At 41.3% G+C, this 21445-nt stretch overlaps 1 protein-coding gene and 1 pseudogene across 1 annotated transcript in view; one reads left to right on the top strand and one right to left on the bottom strand.

Annotated features, from left to right (window-relative positions):
* Positions 1–8760: 8760 nt before the first annotated feature.
* On the bottom strand, positions 8761–9810 carry LOC117528777 (annotated as a pseudogene).
* Positions 9811–10218: 408 nt separating this feature from the next.
* Positions 10219–21445, top strand: part of srrm2 (serine/arginine repetitive matrix 2) — a 64571-nt gene continuing 53344 nt past the window's right edge. The window contains exons 1-2 of the mRNA XM_034189535.1: positions 10219–10414; positions 20806–21057. Coding sequence (XP_034045426.1) covers positions 20810–21057 — 248 coding nt within the window. The 5' untranslated portion in view covers positions 10219–10414; positions 20806–20809. The remainder of the gene's footprint in view (positions 10415–20805; positions 21058–21445) is intronic.

The raw sequence follows: 21445 nt of genomic DNA, 5'->3' as shown, positions 1-21445 counted from the left end.
ATGTCTGTGTCTGGCATTCGGTCAGCAGGAGGAGGTGCTGCAGCGGCGCCCTGTGCACGCGCTTCCACCTGGGCAGTGACAGCCTCCATCCTCCGATTGAGAATAACGTTCTGCTCGGTTACCATATCCAACCGAGCAGTGAAAGCGGTTATGATGTGCTGCAGCTCACCTAACACGCCTCCTGCTGGCGCCTGTGCACCTCGCTCTTCCATTGGCTGTTCAAGCGATGGTTGACGCCCCTCGGGATCCATGACGCTGGCTGAGAAATCCTGTTGTGAAAGTGTAGTGACACGGACCCACAACAGGGGGCGGTAATGAACGGACAATGGATTAAGCCAAAAAGTAACAATTTAATGTTGTGAATTGCACAACGGAATACAGATAATTGCAGTTGAGGAGTACAGTCAATCATACACAAGGTCACGTGTGGGCAGGCTCGAGGATAGAAGACGTCTGTCCAGAAAAGAGCCCACACGGCTTCCACCGCCAACGGATCTGAAGAACACCGGAGCCGCCAAGTCCTGGGTCCCAGGTGGCCACCGTCTCCAGCTGTCAGACCTGGTACTGCTGGCAGAAACAGAAACAGTTAATGGTGGGTGTGTGGATACACACCCAGTAATCTCTCCGTACTCAGTTCCTCCGGGAGGGAGAACCTCCACCTCCAGAAACAGAAACACCCGTGCAGCTCCTGTCAGTCGCTTCTCTGGAAGGAGTGAGAGGCGAAGATGTCGCAAAACCACACTATACGCCAATCCACCAGAAGACTGTATCCACAGGACAAATGGCTGCACACAGAACAATATTCAGTCTCAGTAAGTCACAGCAGAGAAGGTTACCTGAGTGGTAGCTGATTTCTCGGCGGGGAGGTGAAGTTGCAGTCCGGCTTTTATGGTGATGGTAGAATGAGTGACAGCTGGTGCTGTTGACGAGTGACAGCTGTCACTCTCTGTTGCTCCGATGCCCTCACGTGCTTGAAGCCCACACTTCAAGCAGGGCGCCCTCTGGTGGTGGTGGGCCAGCAGTACCTCCTCTTCAGCGGCCCACACAACAAGGTGACCCTGAACCATCTCTTAGTTATGCTGCTATAGACTTAGACTGCTGGGGGGTTCCCATGATGCACTGAGTGTTTCTTTCTCTTTTTGCTCTGTATGCACCACTCTGCATTTAATCATTAGTGATTGATCTCTGCTCTCTTCCACAGCATGTCTTTTCCCTGATTCTCTCCCCTCAGCCCCAGCCAGTCCCAGCAGAAGACTGCCCCTCCCTGAGCCTGGTTCTGCTGGAGGTTTCTGCCTGTTAAAAGGGAGTTTTTCCTTCCCACTGTTGCCAAGTGCTTGCTCACAGGGGGTTGTTTTGACTGTTGGGGTTTTTCTGTAATTATTGTATGGCTTTTGCCTTACAATATGAAGCGCCTTGGGGCAACTGTTTGTTGTGATTTGGTGCTATATAAATAAAATTGATTTGATTTGATCTATGTCATAGGTTAGCTGTTATTTACGTGGCAGCACTTTCTTGTGTACTTAAAGGCTTATTATAGCCAGACATGCACATAACTGGTACTTGTGGTGCTTGTGCATGCGAAAAATAAATTATGTGCAGCAGAAAACACAAGGGAAGCACTTCATAGGAGGAAAGCAATGACAGATTGTAGGAAAAGTGTTTCCCTCTGTGTGCTGTCTGCTGTGCATCAATCATTTTTAGCACACATGAGCATAATGAGTACCAGTGATGTGCACCCCTGATTATAGCATAATAGATTTTTATGGCCTTACGTGTGTTCGGGTGCACTATTTTGAGGTATGCATTTAATGAAATGAACGTGTATTGTCTCCATTTCATGATTATTTACCCCCATTTCGCCCCATTTTAGCCGGGCTGGGGTCAAGGGCAATCAGTCAATACCAAAGTTTTAACCTTGCAAACGAGAGATGCCATCAGCAGCTGATTTTCTGTCTCTTTGTCTGACTTTCTTTCTTTGCCAGCGTGTGAGCACAGTTTTGTCTCACAGGTCGTACGTAATGAAGCACATGACGCATACTGCAAGTCAACTCCTGTTCCAAGAAATTATTTGAAAGAAGGTTTTGTCCGGATTACAGGAAACTGTAACTGTAAGTGTAATCAGTTTTTAAAATACGAGTACATCAAACATCAGACAAATAATTTAATATTTACTTAATCAGGTTATTCCCATTAAGATTGAGATCTCTTTTGCAAGGGAGACCTGGACAATTATAAAGTTTCCAGTTCACCTAACCTGCATGTCTTTAAATGTGGGAGGAAACCCATGCAAAACACTGGGAGAACATGCAAACACCACACAGAAAGGCCACAGGTAGGAATCGAACCCATGACCTTCTTTCCATGAGGAAACAGTGCTAACCAGTAATCCACGATGCTAACAGCTCCTTTATTTTTGTGTGGCAGGGCGCACTAAAACCAAACGCATTTGGTTTGGAGCACACCCCTTGCGTGAACGTAGTCCGCATAAACTATACTGTTGTTCAAGAACTGAGTTGTATTCCATATATATTACATGTGGATGAAGAGGTGCTTTGCACCTGTGTGCAGTAACTTAACATATGTACTTATTTCATTGCATTGTGCACTTGAGATCATACAAAATCCTAATTCACATGCTACTTTCTACGCCACATTACAGCCCGCCATGAGCTGCACATTTATTCTCAGTAAATTACCCGCAAATCTGACCGGCGTGAAGTTGGACAGTAGAAAGTAATTTATTATTCAGACAGTAATTTGCGAGTATGACAGAAAGCGAAAAACAACATAAAAAATTGTAACCCAGTAATGTATCTATGCCTCCTAAACATGGGGAAGTGAATTTCATTAGGCTTACTTGCCCAAATTTGTCACAAAGGCCTATAAATGGCCTATAAATGGCTAGCCAAAATCCAAATAACTGTCCAGAATGCGCTGAATAACCGTCCCCACTTCAGCAGTTATAACTTTTACATGGGCAAGTGCATTTTGGCGCCACCCACCCAGATTTGTCAAGTGCCCTTGCCACATGCCCACCAACCTCCATTTCACCCCCTCCCATCCCTCAATTTCACTGTATTTAATGATATGACGAACTGCTATCTAGAAATTGAATAACTGTTCAGAATCTGAATAACTGTCCAGAATGCATTGATTAACTGTCCACACTCATGCAGTTATAACTTTTACCTGGGCAAGTGAATTTTGGCATCACCTGCCTAACAGATCTGGGCAGGTAGCACCAAAATTTACCTGCCCATGTAAAAGCTATTACTGCTTAAATGTAGACAGTTATTCAGTATCTGGACAGTGATACAAATTCCAGACAGTAGTTCGGCTTATCCTTGAAACAGGTCATATGGAGAGGTGAGAGCGGGTGAAATGGAGGTTGGTGGGCATTGGGCAAGGGCATTTGACAAATCTGGGCAGGCGGCGTTATTGTGGACAGTTATTCAGTATCTGGACAGTGATTCAAATTCCAGACAGTAGTTTGGCTTATCCTTAAAAGGGGTCATATGGAGGGGTGGGAGGGGGTGAAATGCAGGTTGGTGGGCATGGGGCAAGGGCACTTGACAAATCTGGGTGGGTGCCGCTAAAATTCACTTGCCCATGTAAAAGCTATTACTGCTTAAATGTGGACAGATATTCAGTATCTGGACAGTGATTCACATTCTAGACAGTCGTTTGGCTTGTCATTAAAAGGAGTCATATGGAGGGGTGGGCATGGGGTGAAATGGAGGTTGTGGGCATGGGGCAAGGGCACTTGACAAATCTGGGCGGGTGGCGCCAAAATTCACTTGTCCATGTAAAAGCTATTACTGCTTAAATGTGGACAGTTATTCAGTATCTATTAGGTCTAGAGGTCGGATATGGCTGGATGCAATTGCAGGACTCAGACAACTGGCTCTGTAGGTAAAAGCAGTTTACTAAATCAGTAAACTGGGTCCGGTACACAGTGAAGCAGTCCGACAAGAGTAACAAAAACAGAAGGCAGAAGGCGTGGTCGAGGATACAGGCAGGTAGTCGTAACACACTTGAGGCTAGCAGGTCGAGAATACAAAAACAGAGCTGGAAAGTAGGCACAGGGCACAACAATCTGGTGAAGAACAAGGAGAAATGAGGAGCTTAAATACACTCAGGTGATGAGGTGCTGATAAGAAACAGGTGTGTGCATGGAATGAACCAGAATGAGGGTGTGACCGGAGAGAGAGGGAAACACCCACCACCCAGAGTCAGCAGGGAAAGACAAGAGAAAAGGGACAGACAAACCCCAACCAGAAAAACCCCAGCAAGAGACTCAACAAAACCAAACCAAAGCCAGAAAACAATACCCCAATCCTGACAGTATCTGGACAGTGATTCAAATTCCAGACAGTAGTTTGGCTTATCCTTGAAAGGGGTCATATGGAGGGGTGGGAGGGGGTGAAATGGAGGTTGGTGGGCATGGGGCAAGGGCACTTGACAAATCTGGGCAGGCAGCGCCAAAATTCACTTGCCCATGTAAAAGTTATAACTGCTTAAGTGTGGACAGTTATTCAGTATCTGGACAGTGATTCATTTTCCAGACAGTACCTCGGAAAGGGGTCATATGGAGGGGTGGGAGGGGGTGAAAGGAGGGTTGGGGAGGTTGGGGCAAAGTCACTTGACAAACCTTGGCAGGTGGTGCCAAAATTTACTTGCCCATGTAAAAGCTATAACTGCTTAAGTGTGGACAGTTATTCAGCGCATTCTGGACAGTTATATTCAGGTTCCAGACAGTAGGCCTAGTCTAGCCTCATCTTATTGTTGAAAGTCCTGAAATTGACTTATTGATGGGTGGGGGGAGGTCAAATGAGGGTTGCTTGGGGCAAGCAAGGGATAGATAAGCTTACTCAACATTATGGAGTCAGATCATCTGATCTGGGCAGGTGTATTTTTCGTGGTAGGGGATCTAGAGGCCTACAGTAGGCCTAGATAAGTCTTACTTGGTTAGATCTACTTGTCTTGCAATTGATGATGGATTTGCTTAGACGGAGCCAAGCCTGGGGTTCTGGGGGCGGGGGGCAATGACCATTCTGTAATCTTAGGCCTAACCACAATACCACCAGTCTACAACCATACACTAGGACTAGCCAGACAGCAAGCTTACCTGATTTTGTGTTATGAAATCTACTAAATTTACAGTTGATTAGGCCCAGGCCTGGATGATTTGTTTGGTTGACAGCTCGTGCCATTTTGAAAATATGTAGACGTATCTAAACATAGATGAGTTAAAATCCAAATTTTCAAAATATTATTTGTGCAGTAGTCACTTGTCATCTTGACTATTTTTTTAATTGTTTTTGTCATTCTTGTATTTCTAGTTGTTTTTTTTTATGTGTAACTGTTATTTTCATAATTGTTTTTCCAGCACTTTTTTAAAGTAAAGTTCTGACTAGAGTGAGGTGTAAGGAGTTGACAGATTTAATTCAAAGCACAAGCCTAATAAATGAGTATATGTCTGTTTACGCTTTCCATATTCTGTTGTTGTATTTTTGGTTTAAGCATCAAAACCAAATTATTGTTTTATTTTGGATTTTTTTAAAGGTAGAATTCAACGGGGCACATTTATTTCCATTTTAAAACATTTTTTGCCCATACAACCAGAACTGCTTCATTGTAAATTACTGTCTGAATAATGAACTGCTGTCTACTGTCTAACTTCACGTCGGTCGCAAACAGGTCTCCACCCCAAAGCACAACTCACTTTTGCACTCTTGTATATATATCTCACTATGTTAGTGAATCCAACCGTGAGACAGAACCTCTATGCACGGGGCAGGAACAGCAGGTCAGCACCGTGGACAGCTCCAGCAACAGCGACATCCTCAAATCAATACGATTCTCATTCAGTTCAACTGAAAACTGGTCTATTGGCATGGGAAATATACGTTTACATTACCAAAGCGTGACACAAAACAAGAAAATATGGGAATAAAAGAATAAAATAAAAATTATGCGTTCACTTAAAACAACATCAAATCGATACGATTCTTATTCAGTTCAACTGAAAAATTACCTATTGGCATGGGACATATACGTTTACATTGCCAAAGCAAGTGTGACAAAAAACTAGCAAATATGGGAATAAAAGAATAAAACAAAAATGATGCGGTCACTTGAAAAAAATCAAATCATTACAATTCTCATTCAGTTCAATTTAAAAAATGGCCTATTGGCATGGGAAATATATGTTTACATTACCAAAGCAAGTGTGACACAAAACAAGCAAATATAAGAATAAAAGAATAAAATAAAAAATTATGCATTCACCTTTAAAAACAGCACTTTTGTTTCTGGCTGTAATCCAGTTTATTGTCCCTGGGCACCAGAACAAAATATTGGCAGGGGGGAAAAAAGCACTGTCCATCCATCTGTCTGAATATTTGCAATTATATCTCAAACTTCTTGTGCCCAAACTAAGCAAGATGAGTAGCCCCAGCAGGGAGTGTGATTACCACGGCAGCACTGATCTGCTTTGCATGTTAATTAGGTTCTGGAGTCAGTGGATGCAAAATCATGATTGAGACTGTATGTTACTTGAGCTTGGGAGCCAAAATTTTGTCACAGCCTGCAACTGACTCCAAGGCATCCACTTGACACCAGATGACCTTTTATGTCATCATGAGGTCATCTAGTTCAGAACTGTATCAAAAGGTGGTGGAGGGAATTGTCCATTTATAACACCTTGTTTGAAATATGTTGTTCAGACACTTTTTAAAAAGTTCCATCTTGTCCCTTTCCCATTGCTGCTGGTACATTTAAGTCTGTTATTCTGTCCAGTAGCGTACCCCAAGTTTCTGTTCTGGGACCTCATTTGTTCTCATGACTCTTGCTTCCCCTTCCATAAATCACAGGTGAGAGATGTAGGGGCAGAGCTGGTAACTGAATAGGTGTCTGGACAGATATTCAGACAGATATTTGCAATTACAGCCCGATTTACAGTTGCGCCCCAATTTTTTTCAGTCAAAACCTATAATCATCTCCTTGGACAAAACAATGCCATTTTGATTAAAAAATAAATAAATAAATAACACTGGATACCCTTCCTGACAAACCTCCACATTACATGGAGAAATGTGGCAGGGGCAGGGTTTGAACCAGGAACCATCTGCACTGAAACCAAGTGCACTAACTGCTTGACCACGTCCCCTGCACTGAGTTTTAAGTTCCTTTGGCTGCCCTTGTTTTCAATGTGAGTTGCCACAGCAGATCTTGGATCATTAGTTCATGAATGTGTTCATTATAAAACGACCATTGATGCATCTTTTTTCTAAACAGAATGTTGTGTGGGCCGCCAGAAGAGGAGGTACTGCTGGCCCACCACCAAAGGGCGCCCTGCCTGACGTGCGGGCTTCAGGCACGAGAGGGCGCTGCCGCCACGGACACAGCCGGGAGTGACAGCTGTCACTCATTAATTCCTGACAGCTGTCACACATTCTTCATCATCGCACTCCATAAAGACCAGACGTCATCTCCACCTCATCGCTGAAATATCATACTTCATTGGAGGTAATACTCTCAGCCTTTTTGTGAGATTTATAAATCTGTTTATTGTGAGTGTTTGCAGGAGAACCGGTCGTTTTTGCGGAGGCTGTGCAAGACGGCGCTCCTTTTCATCTGAGACCGCTGCAACATATTGAGTGAGAGGTGGAGGTGGCATTCCCACCTCTGTTGTTACGGGGTGTACACACACCCACACTTGACTGTCTTTGTTCTTCGCCAGCAGTACCAGATCCGACAGTCGGGGACGGTGATCACCTGGAAATTCGGGACTTGGCGGCTCCAGTATTCACCAGGTTCGGTGGCGGCGGAAATCGTGTGGTTCCGGCTCTTCTCAGGACAGACGTCTTCTATCCTCGAGCCTGCCCACACGTCACCTTTGTAATTTGACTGTAATTATATTCTGAGATTGTCTGTATGTTCGTTGTGCACGTTTCACAACATTAAATTGTTACCTTTTGGCTCATCTATTGACCGTTCATTTGCGCCCCCTGTTGTGGGTCCGTGTCACTACACTTTCACAACAGAATTTATTTTGTTTCACTGTCTGACAAATTTAAGTATTATAATCCATAGAAGGCGGAGGTGTGTACAAGTGGTTAGTGAACTTGGTTTCAGTGCAAAAGGTTTCTGGTTCAAACCCCACCCCTGCTGCATTTCTCCATGTAATGTGAAGGTCCATCAGGAAGGGCATCCAGTGTAGAATTTGTGCCAAATCAATATGCAGATGCAAATTGGATCTGCTGTGAAATTGAGGGAAACAGCTGAAAAGTTTTACTTTTTATGAATAAAGACAGAGTAAAATTCAATGAAAATATTCAGTTGATAATTGCTAATAAATGTTACTTGAGTTATTCTTTTAGATAAACTAATATATGCAAGTAAAATTTACTTAAGAATTCTCCTTGTAAAATTTACTTGGAATTTCTGAGTGAAAAAACTTGCCTAGGTTTTTCAAGTAAATATCACTCCAAATGTTTTTTTCAGTGTACATCAGCTTGTTACTGCACCCAAACGCTGCAAAAAAACAGCATTTTCAGATCACTTTAACCCAAGTTTAAGTCAGCAGATCTTTTTTTCACATGCATTCAGTTGTTTTGTTTATAAATGCATTTATTTAAGGAAATGTGCATATTTTCCAGGATGATGTTTTCATGATAATCAACATGTAAACTGATGATGTAAAACAAACATTTTTTAATAAACCCCATAAAATGAGGGTTTATTAAAAAGGCATAAAGGCACTCTGTGTGCCAGCTGTCCATGTCAATATGCCCCATCAATTTGCGGTGATTTGTGGCATAGCTGTTAAAAAAAACACCAAAGACTTTCAAATTCAGCAATGTCACATCTGTCACTGCTGAACACATCCTTCAGTTCAACACTGTGGTATATTTTTCTCCAAACAGAAAATCAAAATGGGCCTTTTTCCAAGCAAAGTTTACCTGAAAATAATGGACAAACACTCCCACTGTTACTTAAGAATTTGACCATTGTTGGTATTCACTGGATGGTGCAGACATCACACTATAACAATGTCTTGACCACTGAACTTCATGTCCATCACACCCTCCCTGGATTGTGGAATTTCCCAGTAAAGCCTCCATGATGGAACAAGTCAAAGGGGCTGATTATCTTCCTGATGCCCAGCATGTTGCTATGTGCTATCTCTTTGCAAGTCCAAGAATTCTGATTGTTTTGTTCCATTTCAGCCTGTTCCTGGTGCATGGCTGCCAAAGACTCTTTGGCATGGAATGGTAGCTTCTTTGCCACTTGTTTTAAGACATGTTTAATCTCCTCCAATTCCACCTTTCCTCCCAGTTCCACAATAAAACGATCATAGCGGACAGGCATCACATAGTGCTAAAGTTCTCCTTTGCCTCCACCCATGTGCTGTCCCAAGCTTTTGTGATAGGTTTATAAGGAGCATTGACGCGCCACTGGGCAAATCTAATCCAAGTATCTATTTTGCGGTTGATGGTTAGTCACATCATCTCAAAGTGACCCCAGTGAAGGTAACCCCCTTCCATGGCAATAATGGCAAACTTCCCTGTGGTGAAGAAATTTGCTTCTGTATCCACTCCTCCTGCAGATTTTTCATCTCTCTTGGGTTTTTACTAAGTTGGGGGACCTCTCCACAAACCTCTGCTTTGATTTCCCTGGCAGCACCACATTGCTGAAGTCTGGAGAGACTTCAAGGGTCTTTATCCCAGCGATTAAGACTTTCAAGTGATTGTGACAATGACCTTGTGACAATGACCTTGTGACAATGACCTTGTTGGTGGCCATGAACTCTGCACATCAAACCCAGCCCGCCAATAGCAGCTTTGAGAAACAAAGCCATGACATTAACATCGGATGAAGCAAAAACTGTCTCAAGTCAGTGCATCATAGATTTCTATTTAATCTAATGTCTGAAGACGCAGAATAACGCTAAGCAAGATGGCGGCTGCTGGCAACAGCTCACAGGCTGCATCGAGTGGATTCAATAGAAATCCATGGTTTAGGTGCAGCCACGCACATTTTGACCTACATAAGATGACGGCCAACGGCGTGTGCTGCGGTCCTCTTTGGTGTGTTGCAGTGAGCGATCCAGAGGTTTTACATTCTCTTGGAGAGTTGGAGAGTTTGAAAGCAGTACTTCCGATTTTTCCCTCGACATTTGAACGCATCGCCGTTATTACGTTCGCATTACGTCACTCTCTTTTATTTCTGCTTTGGTTTACTAGTGGAGCCGTAGAGGTAGCCATATTCAGGATTTATCAGCGTTCAAAACAAGGATTTGTTAGTTGATCACGGAAGGTGGCTTTTGACGTTCGGGTCAATACTGGGTGTTTTTTAGCGTCAAGTTCCATCTGACGGTGTTTCTCCTTTGCTTGTCGGAGAAAAGACGGTACGTAATGAATACGTTAGCTAGCTGGCTAGCTAGCTCGCACAGATTTGATATTTTCGTTTTGTCCTGTTTAAATTGGGCCTGTAGAAATGCGGCCGCCGGGCTACCTGTTACAGATGTCAAACAATACAGCCTGAAACAGTTGCTTTTAGGAGCTGTACCGTGTAAATGAGTGGCAGTTTTTCGACAGGTAGCTTACTTTCAGGCCTGTTCTGGCGCACGTGCTAATTACTCAAAAGAAACTATGTATTTCGGTCAGAACCGAAACCGTGAGACCTATTTGTTCCACGATTCATCGTAACACGTCATACGTTACGAGAAATCACGCTGCTGTTTTTGTATAGTTGTCAATTAATTAATTAATTTGATTGATTGATAATAATAATAAATAAAGGTCACTTTAGTTGTAGTAACATATGTTTCAGAGACTGATACTTTGTTGGAAGTGGGTATTTGTACTTAGCCAAAGCAATAATTACAAATTCTATTCATATTCGCCCCATTGAGATATCCCATAATCCCTTGCGTGCCATTAGAGGCGCTGCAGTCAAAATAACATGGATAAACCACAACCAAAATGTAAAATGTTATGCCTTTCATAAGAGACTGCATCAGATCAAAATTTCAAATATATTAATTTATATAGCACCAATTCACGCTGAGATCGTCTCAAGGCACTTCACACAACATAATAAAAACAGAAAAAAAAACTGAATTAAAAGTTTATAAACACAATAAAAAGACAAAACCATAAAAGAATACAAGAATTAAAAAACATCATAACACTAATGATAAAACGAGGAAAACAAATGAGACTTTAAACGTGATAAAAGTCTCCACAGTATCCGACTGCTGTATGTGTGCCGGGAGGTCGTTCCACAGAGCTGGGGCACGGTAGGAGAAACGCCTGAGTAAGGTTCATAGTGAAGTCACCCCACTGTGAACTCACCCCAGGTTAAGCCACCCCAGTCCAGGTGAAGTCACCCCACTCAAGTAACACAATATTTCAAATCTGATATGTTCATGTAATAAATTATTTATACACACCAATGGCATAATACACTGTTCTTACTCAAGTTTTGTAAGTGAGACAATGTTTTAAGGTAGGGGAATGTAATTGTCGGGTAAAAAGTCCATTGAAGGGAGAAGCAGGGTGCACTGCCCAGTTGTATAGCTCACACTGGCTGTTCCCTAACTGTAAATTACTCATTCTTAATTATTTAGGAAAATAAGCATGGATAGCAGGAGTGGGGGGGGGTGACTTCACCTGGACTGGTGTGACTTCACCTGGAGCGAGTTGGCAGTGGGGTGGCTTCACTTGCCACCCTGAAAATTTGCTAAACAAATATTCCGTGTGTGCTACGTTCAACCTGCGTCGAACTTCATAAACGCAAACCAAATTTCAGACATTTTATATATATTACTCTGGAGCAAACAGCACAAACAGTGTTGTAAAGGACTATAAGCAGGGTGGTAAAGCACAAACTTCACGTTCGCCCAGAATGACATGAACAGGAAGTGATCGCGGCTCACAGCAATTCCCATTGAAAATAATGGACAAACAACCTGAGATTCTCACGTTTACATAACACAGTAACAACATCTAAAAACCTAGGTAATATAATCATGAGAGTTTTAGGTACACTATACAAAGAGTTTTACCTTGCAGTGTTAATGCTGTTGTCCATGTGCAGAGATTAAATTGCATCGTTATGTGAGTGTCTCAGTGCATTTCTCAATGTTATTGATATCTCACAGAGCGACGAGGTCTGAGATTTTGCGGGATTTTAAACCTCAATAGGGAGAGTGTCGCGCAGACTTGTTATTGTTAGGATTAGTGGTTGTGGTTAAAGGTGAAGTAGCTACATTTTTTACCTTAATTTTACAGTTTGGGAGTAACTGTAATGGTTAAATGTATTGTTTTGGAGAGAATGGGGGCTCTCTCGCCCCCAGCAGGAGTCTCATGGCAGAAAACCACCCTTGCAACTTCAGAGACACCGACCCAGGGTCCATCAGTTCTCACAAGAAACACAAACTGCTTCACGGAACTACAACAACAACACATATATGCTCCCGTGATGAGGCGCCAGTGTGCTAGCTGCTATCAGAACAAGCCAAGGACTTTAGTTCTTACATGTTCATAATTGTGATGGAGCCAGTGGGGAAAAATGCAAAAAAAAAAAAAAAAACAAACAAAAAAAACACTGTGGGATAAGGCTTAGAAGAGAAAAACGGCACGACAGAGCAAGAGGACAAACAGATCAACCTCAGTTAGACTTTCTTGGAATAGCAGAGCTGCAAGATAAAGAAGTGTGAAAAACAGACGGAGGCCTGCATTCCTACTGTTGGGGGAAGCTTTGGAGCAGAGTTGACCGTGAAAGCATGACATTATATTTCCTCAATGATCGCTTATGTCGAGAGAGAGAGATAGAGCAGGGATGCTTATTCGCCGTCTTTGGACGGTTTTCCGTCGTTTTGTAAATTCTTGCCATCTGAAAGACTTGCAGGACTGTGAAAACTCCGCAGGTCCATGAAATTCATCATGGGGAGGAGTGGGGGGGTGCTAGTGTTTACTCTGTAATCGTGATCATCACTGAGTTTTTAAAAGGTCTATCGCAAAGTGTTCTTTTTTTTTTTTTTTTACGACATCGTGCAAGTCTTATAAGACCGCGGCAGTCTGCGGACACTGATCTGTGTGTTACAGATACAAATCAGTGTCCTCGGATCCGCGGAGTTTAGAGGAGGAAAAAAAGCCTGGCTGTTGCGACAGTTGTCGTGAAGTGAGACTGGTTGGTTGCTGCGGCGATGCTGTGTGTCTCCTGCACAAAGCTTGAGCTAAATGTAGCATGTGGACATCGCAAACCTTTAGAGCTCAGTTTTTAAAAGAAGACTTGTACAGCATGTCTCTGTCACGGACCGACATCGGAGAGAGGGAAGATGGCGAGAAAAACTGTTTGAAAAAGTCTGATAAGTACAAGAATCCGTGGAATTATCGCTGGCTTCATCAACACACCTGAAAGATAAAAGAAACGGGATAAAAGAACTGTGCCCTCAGAAAACACGGTAAGAATTTTTCTCTCTCTGGAAAATAAACACTATGCTGTTCAAACAGGATTTTAGACAAGACTATGTGACGTTTTTCATTAATCTAGACTTTCTTTCATTGGGGGAAAAAAAGACTGTGGCTTTTAATTGATTTACATGAATTTACTCAAGAACGTAAATGAGTTTTTATTAATGGAGACGTTTTTCATGGGAAAAAGACACTGTGGCTTTGAGTGGATTTACAGGAATTTACACAAGAATATGTGACTTTTTTACTGTAAGGTATGCTATTGATATTTTACCACGATTTTCAAAATATTCTCCAAGCTTTAGTACAACCCCTGGCAAAAATTATGGAATCACCGGCCTCGGAGGATGTTCATTCAGTTGTTTAATTTTGTAGAAAAAAAGCAGATCACAGACATGACACAAAACTAAAGTCATTTCAAATGGCAACTTTCTGGCTTTAAGAAACACTATAAGAAATCAAGAAAAAAAATTGTGGCAGTAACGGTTACTTTTTTAGACCAAGCAGAGGGAAAAAAATATGGACTCACTCAATTCTGAGGAATAAATTATGGACTCACCCTGTAAATTTTCATCCCCAAAACTAACACTTGCATCAAACCAGATCTGCTCGTTAGTCTGCATCTAAAAAGGAGTGATCACACCTTGGAGAGCTGTTGCACCAAGTGGACTGACATGAATCATGGCTCCAAAACGAGAGATGTCAATTGAAACAAAGGAGAGGATTATCAAACTCTTAAGAGGGTAAATCATCACGCAATGTTGCAAAAGATGGTGGTTGTTCACAGTCAGCTGTGTCTAAACTCTGAACCAAATACAAACAACATGGGAAGGTTGTTAAAGGCAAACATACTGGTAGACCAAGGAAGACGTCAAAGCGTCGAGACAAACTTAAAGCAATATGTCTCAAAAATCGAAAATGCACAACAACTCAAATGAGGAAGGAATGGGAGGAAACTGGAGTCAACGTCTGTGACCGAACTGTAAGAAACCACCTAAAGGAAATGGGATTTACATACGAAAGCCATCATTAACACCTAAACAGAAAAAAACAAGGTTGCAATGGGCTAAGGAAAAGCAATCGTGGACTGTGGATGACTGGATGAAAGTCATATTCAGTGATGCATCTCGAATCTGCATTGGGCAAGGTGATGATGCTGGAACTTTTGTTTGGTGCCATTCCAATGAGATTTATAAAGATGACTGCCTGAAGAGAACATGTAAATTTCCACAGTCATTGATGATATGGGGCTGCATGTCAGGTAAAGGCACTGGGGAGATGGCTGTCATTACATCATCAATAAATGCACAAGTCTACGTTGATATTTTGGACACTTTTCTTATACCATCAATTGAAAGGATGTTTGGGGATGATGAAATCATTTTTCAAGATGATAATGAATCTTGCCATAGAGCAAAAACTGTGAAAACATTCCTTGCAAAAAGACACATAGGGTCAATGTCATGGCCTGCAAATAGTCCGGATCTTAATCCAATTGAAAATCTTTGGTGGAAGTTGAAGAAAATGGTCCATGACAAGGCTCCAACCTGCAAAGCTGATCTGGCAACAGCAATCAGAGAAAGCTGGATCCAGACTGATGAAGAGTACTGTTTGTCACTCATTAAGTCCATGCCTCAGAGACTGCAAGCTGTTATAAAAGCCAAAGGTGGTGCAACAAAATACTAGTGATGTGTTGGAGCGTTCTTTTGTTTTTCATGATTCCATGATTTTTTTCCTCAGAATTGAGTGATTCCATATTTTTTTCCCTCTGCTTGGTCTAAAAAAGTAACCGTTACTGACTGCCACAATTTTTTTTCCTGATTTCTTATAGTGTTTCTTAAAGCCAGAAAGTTGCCATTTGAAATGACTTTAGTTTTGTGTCATGTCTGTGATCTGCTTTTTTTCTACAAAATTAAACAATTGAATGAACATCTTCCGAGGCTGGTGATTCCATAATTTTTGCCAGGGGTTGTAGCTGTGGTTTTTGAAATGCTGTAACAGTCTTTTCAGTCTTCATGAATTTCATGTAGTTTAATTGTTCTGAGTTAATGCATAATTTGGTTTACAATTAAAAGGAAAATCATTCCAGGTCCTGCTTCTACGTCATAGTCTGTTATTTCAACATGATCATTGGCGGTCCAAATGAAAGGTTGAATACAAGGTTATTTATATATGCACTCATTTTGAGACTTTTTGTTCCAGGAGATGCTGAAAATGTATCATTAGATAAAAAATTAATTTGGTTTCTGGGATCCCACGGGGCCCGAGACCCCGGCTCCTCAGGGCCTATGCCCCCCAGACTCCCTGCAAATTTTCCTCGGATTTCACAGTTTTCATTTCACAGCCCTGGAAATGGTGGAACATTATTTTTTATTTCTTCAAATCAACAAACTAATATTTTGCCGTAAAATGCCCAAATTCCTTTGAAATCGATCATCATTAAGTGGTTTGTTTACCGAAGAAGGAAGCCACCATTTTGGTATACGGACAGCAGTTCAACGCGCATTCTCATTGGTCGAAAAATGAGGCCTTGCTCTCACTGCCTCCGATGTGCTTACCGAGTCTGTGGGCTCAGTAAGCGCCGCAGCGGACCATTCACACCGCCCCCATCTGTTGTGCAGAGCTGCGGCCAACTCCGGCAACAAATCCAGAGACTGCTCGAACATTTCTACACGAACGGGCATGGAAACACTTCTGTTTTGCTGCAGAGCACTGTGGCAGCCCACAAGGATAGACTTCTTGTGGAAAAATCTGCAGCACTGCAGGGTCTCGGTAACTGCAGCCGCAGAGCTCCGTGGCCACTGAGAGAGGTTTGTATCTTTTTAATGACTTGAATTCTCTGCGGGGCCCGCAACGGTAACACCAGAGGCAGTATGAGCAAGGGGTGACGACTCTCCACGCAGAATTGCTTTTTGCCATACGCTCTTGTGAAGATAGTAAATGCGCAACAATGTTTCAGTGTTTCAGACAATTTCCTGCCTGCTTCCCGCGCCAAATCTCATAGCATTGTTCAACAAATTTTCTACCTCGTCAGTTTCTCATCGTTTACATCCAATATTATGGCAATAATTTAACATTGATATTATTTAAACAAGTAAATTCTGTGATATTTTGGTATTGTTGTATGATAAATGTAATGCTTAGGGAGTAAAACACGGCAATCATTGAAGTTTGTTACCACCAATGGCACCATCCACCACGCGTTTTAGTATGTGGCCATTAGTGATGGGATGAACAACACTGGTGCGTCAACACTGTGCCGAGCACACAAGAGTGAAACCCTGTGCGTGTATCGCTTTAAGAAAAAATCATGTGACCGATACAGGAACTGTCGTTGGGCTGCCCCAAATTGTGTTTATAAGGAAACAAACTGTATCGACATGTTGCGGATTTGTTGGATGGAGTTTTGCTGTTGGATTTTTGCTTTCCCTCACCTTGTTCCACTGACTTTATGGATCGTTCAAAGCCGTTTCCCCAGTCTGGAAGTCTGGAGTCTTTTTCTCCTTTAGGCATTGTTTACTGTTATTTTTCCAATTAGATACGTTTGTACTCCTTTACAATACTGGAAGAATAACCAGAAAACATATCCACACCTTTATCAACTCGCACTGAAATTTTTATGCTCACCATCTTCATCTGTACCCTGTGAAAGAGTTTTTTCTAAGGCAGGGGAACTGCTGTGTAAGAGGAGAAATCGCCTTGGAGCAAAGACACTTCAGAAACCTTTGTTCCTCAATTAAAAATGCATAAATGAATTTATTTTTAGTCTTTTATTTTGTATGCTTTAACAGTTAACAAATTTCCATACATAAGTTACAAATTTTAACTCTGAATTTTATTAGACAAATTTGCTATATTGTACAAACCAACTCAGTTTAACATTTACACAAACAAGGTTTTAAGCAAATTTTAAACTCTTCTCATGAACAGCTTAACTCGACACACAAATTGAGCACATGAAATTATGCAATGATGAGATCATATTTTAAATCGAGGACTGGCGATTAAATATTTTACAGGCTGATGTTGCGTTTGCAGCACGTTAGCTTTTCCATCTTTTCATTTTATTTACCTGCAATGATGTTATAACTACTGCAGGGGTCACTATTGAGCGACCAACACAGTCAATACAGTGCCGACAGTTTGTGTAGTGTGTCAATACACTCCTTGAGGTATCATCATCCCATTACTAGTGGCCATGTCTCTTTTTTTTTTTTTTTTTTTTTTTTTTTTTTTGGTTGTTAAACTGTTACCTCACCTGCTGAATCGATGGAATCTTCGATACAAGCTTAAATAGTTCCTATGTAGCCTCTTTCCATGAGAAATACGTCTTGTATGGAAAAACGTGAAACAAATTACACACAGTGGGGGGGTAAACCCCTGTTGAAAAAGAAAATCTATAAATATTGTATAAAATCTAAAAAATAAAAAAAAATCAGGTTCAGATTCTTAGAGGTGTTTGGGCTCAGACTGAGATGGATAGTTGAAACAAATGTAACATTTTATTGTTGTGCATTATTGAATGAATAATAGTAATCGAGTGGCTTCAGTATTATGGTATGATATTATATGATATCGCTTTACCTAGCCTGACAGCAGTTATGAAGTTATTTATATGTTAGTTGAGATTTATGATTTTTAATTGCCTAGTCTTTGAGCCCAATCAAAAACAAATTGAAGTTTTCATGAAGATTGAGCTATTTTTGTAAACTATTGTTATATTCTGTACATGCTCCTACATGATGGCACAACATGCATTCAAAAGCCACATGTTGTGCCATACTGTAGGAGATCACAAGAGAAATTTAACAGCTGTTTCAGGTCCAAATTTAGTCCAAAGAATGCACCACAGGGCACTTATATTAAAATTTAGAATTTCCCCCCAGACCTCCCTTAGTTTTCCAAACACCTACGGGTAACTTTGCTGTCTTGAACATTATAGATGAATCACATTGCTGTCTTTTTTTTTCTCCTGCATCCATGTGTTCTGAGTTAATGCATAATTTGGTTTACAGTTAAAAGGATAATCATTCCAGGTCCTACTTCCATATCATATTCTGTAATTTCAACATTATCATTGACAATTCAAATAAGTCGTAGTAGTAGTAGTAGTCTTTATTGTCATTGTTACTTTTTACAAAGTCACAACGAAATTAAAAGTGCTTCGGCTCGTGAGTTAAGAGCAATAAATAGTTTAAAAACATATAAAAGAATAAAACATATTACACTGGCTATGAACAGGAAAAAAACATCTAAAAGAATAAAACATATATTACACTGTTTATGGACAGGAATAGTACGATCACAGATTGCACTGGGTGAAAAAGACTGCCACCAGATGTATTGCATACTGAACATACTATTTCACCTTGAAGAGTTGTGCGCCATGATTGCCTTTGGATAGAAACTATTAGACGATTTGTTCTGGTTTGTAATGTTCTGTATCGCCTGCCTGATGGCATGAGCTGAAACTGACAATGTCCAGGGTGTGAGACGTCCTTTGAAATATCTATTGCCTTCTTGCGGCATCTGGACGTAGAAATGTCTTCCAGTGTGGGGGGAGGGCAGCCTATGGTCTTCTCTCCTGCCCTAACGACCCTATGTAGCGCCGCCTTCTCTGAGGATGTGCAGCTGCCGTACCAAACACACAGTCCATATGTGAGCACACTCTCTATGGAGCAGTGATAGAAGGCGAGAAGCAGATTCTGAGGAAGACTGTTCCTCCCAAGGATTCTCAGAAAGTACAGTCTCTGCTGCGCCTTCTTCAACAGCTCCTTGGTGTTGGCGCGCCATGTCAGGTCGTTCTCCAGCTCAATCCCGAGAAACCTGAACACCGGCACCCGCTCCACACAGACTGAAGGACTGTATGGACCGAAGGTGGCAAATAAAAGGTTGAATCTTTAATATAAATATAAAAGGATATAAATATGCACTTCTTTTGAGATTTTTTTTTTTTCTTCCAGGAGATGCTGAAAATGTATCCTTAAATACAAAATTAATTTGGTTTCTGATTTCTGATCAAAAGTTGACATACCTCTATACTTAATACCGTATATTGGCCCCTTTAACATCGCTGACAGCTTGGAGTCTTCTGTGGTCATTGTGGACGAGGCTTTCCGATGGTAAAGCTGCCACTGAATATATCTTGGAGTTTATTTACATCAATTACGAAGAAATACAAACAGTATGGCACTCTATGGTAAATCTGCATGGAGCAGACAGTTCTTAAAAACTAAGTGAATGTGCAAGAAGGAGAAGAGTGAGGAAAGACACAGAGACACCCAGACAGTTTGAAGTTATAAGCTTATATGGCCGTGATTGGAGAAATTGTGCACAGTGTAAATTTTGCAGACCATTCTTACGCTGTGCTGGGCTTCAGTTCTGCTGTTTGTACAAGATGCACTATAAAAAAAACAAAACTCACTCTCCTCAAAATATTATCTTTGGAAAATCTGTCCACCTAATTGGCAACACTAGTCATGTGACTATATCCTTGCAAAATACACATTTTAACTATTTTAACATGTTCACTGTCAAAGTCCACAAAATCACTGATTTCACACTGTAAAAAATGACATTTTCCCCATTTGTTTTAGGAGTGTTATTATACTAATGATTAGCGCCACATGATCTGTCGCTCATTACTATAAAGTAATGAGTGATAGAAATGATATGAAATACAAACAATACAAAGTTGGCCTACGATAGAGATTTTAATTCTATTGCACTGTCGCAATAATGCATGTTAATGGACTGAAGGTGGCAGCAATCCAACAATAAGGATGCCAGCTGCCGTTAAACTCTTTAGAAGAAAAAGAAGATAAGTTTTGGAGAAGACCCTCTCACATGGCACAGACGTTGCTGGCATATGAAGATAGATTTTCTCCAGCTTGTAAAGAGTTGGATAAACAGCAGTTTGGCTTTTGGGGTCTATGTAACCTGTTCTGAATATATATCGTGATATGTATCATTATTGCAAGAGGCTGCAGTGTATATCGCAATACGGATATGGACATATCACCCATCCCTCAGCTATGACCTGAGATGATGTCAGCAAAATTCATATTCCTCACAGCTTGAGGTTTCTGAGTGTTTTTCAGAGGCAGGTGAAAGGATCATGCTAATTTCCCCATGCTTATGACTTAATTTTTGTGGGCATATGGCACCAAAAATAAAACAAAATACATCAGTATTTTCATAATTCTTCTCATTTGACATTTTATTTACTAGTCATACACAGTTTAAGGGTTTCATCATCGTGCATGTAGCGTGCTATACTGTAGTTTAGTCATTTGTTATCACCTGTGTTAATTTTCAGAGCCATGTACAATGGGATTGGCCTGACAACTCCGCGGGGCAGTGGCACCAATGGGTATGTACAGCGCAACCTGTCAAGCCTGCGGGTCAAACGTCCACGAGATGAGCGTGGTGGAGAGCGGGATGAGAAAGACAGGGAGAGACTTGAGAGCCAGCTCAACAGGCAGCCCAATGCTGAAATCTTGGAGCACCAACGAAAGAGGCAGCTGGAAGTCAAGTGTGCTGAACTGCAGGATATGATGGAGGAACAAGGGTAAGAGAAGTGCTTGGTTTGGAACATGCTCCCAGAAGAATCAGGGTCCAGATGGTAGGAACATAACTGAAGGCTAGATTAGCAACTAAATGCATCGGAGATGTATTTTTACCACATTTTCACAGTCCAATCTGACATTGACTTAAAACGTATTTATTTATTTATTTTTGCTTAAAAATAGTGTCTAACTCCAGGCTGTTAAGTTGTATAAAATAGAGAAAAAAAACTAAATCCTGTCTTTTATTTAAAGCTGTAAATGTCAAATGCATGGAACTACTCCTCTGCAAATTATCACGAAAAATTGGAAATATTACCACTTACTATTCAAGAATGCAAAAATTGATGGAGACATCAGTACATTTTGTACTTGCTGTGACAGCTGAATTGC

The sequence above is a fragment of the Thalassophryne amazonica genome, chromosome 16 (genome assembly GCF_902500255.1).
Source record: "Thalassophryne amazonica chromosome 16, fThaAma1.1, whole genome shotgun sequence".
Lineage (NCBI taxonomy): Eukaryota > Metazoa > Chordata > Actinopteri > Batrachoidiformes > Batrachoididae > Thalassophryne > Thalassophryne amazonica.
The sequence above is the reverse complement of the archived record's forward strand: the minus strand, read 5'-3'. Positions and strand labels throughout refer to the sequence as shown.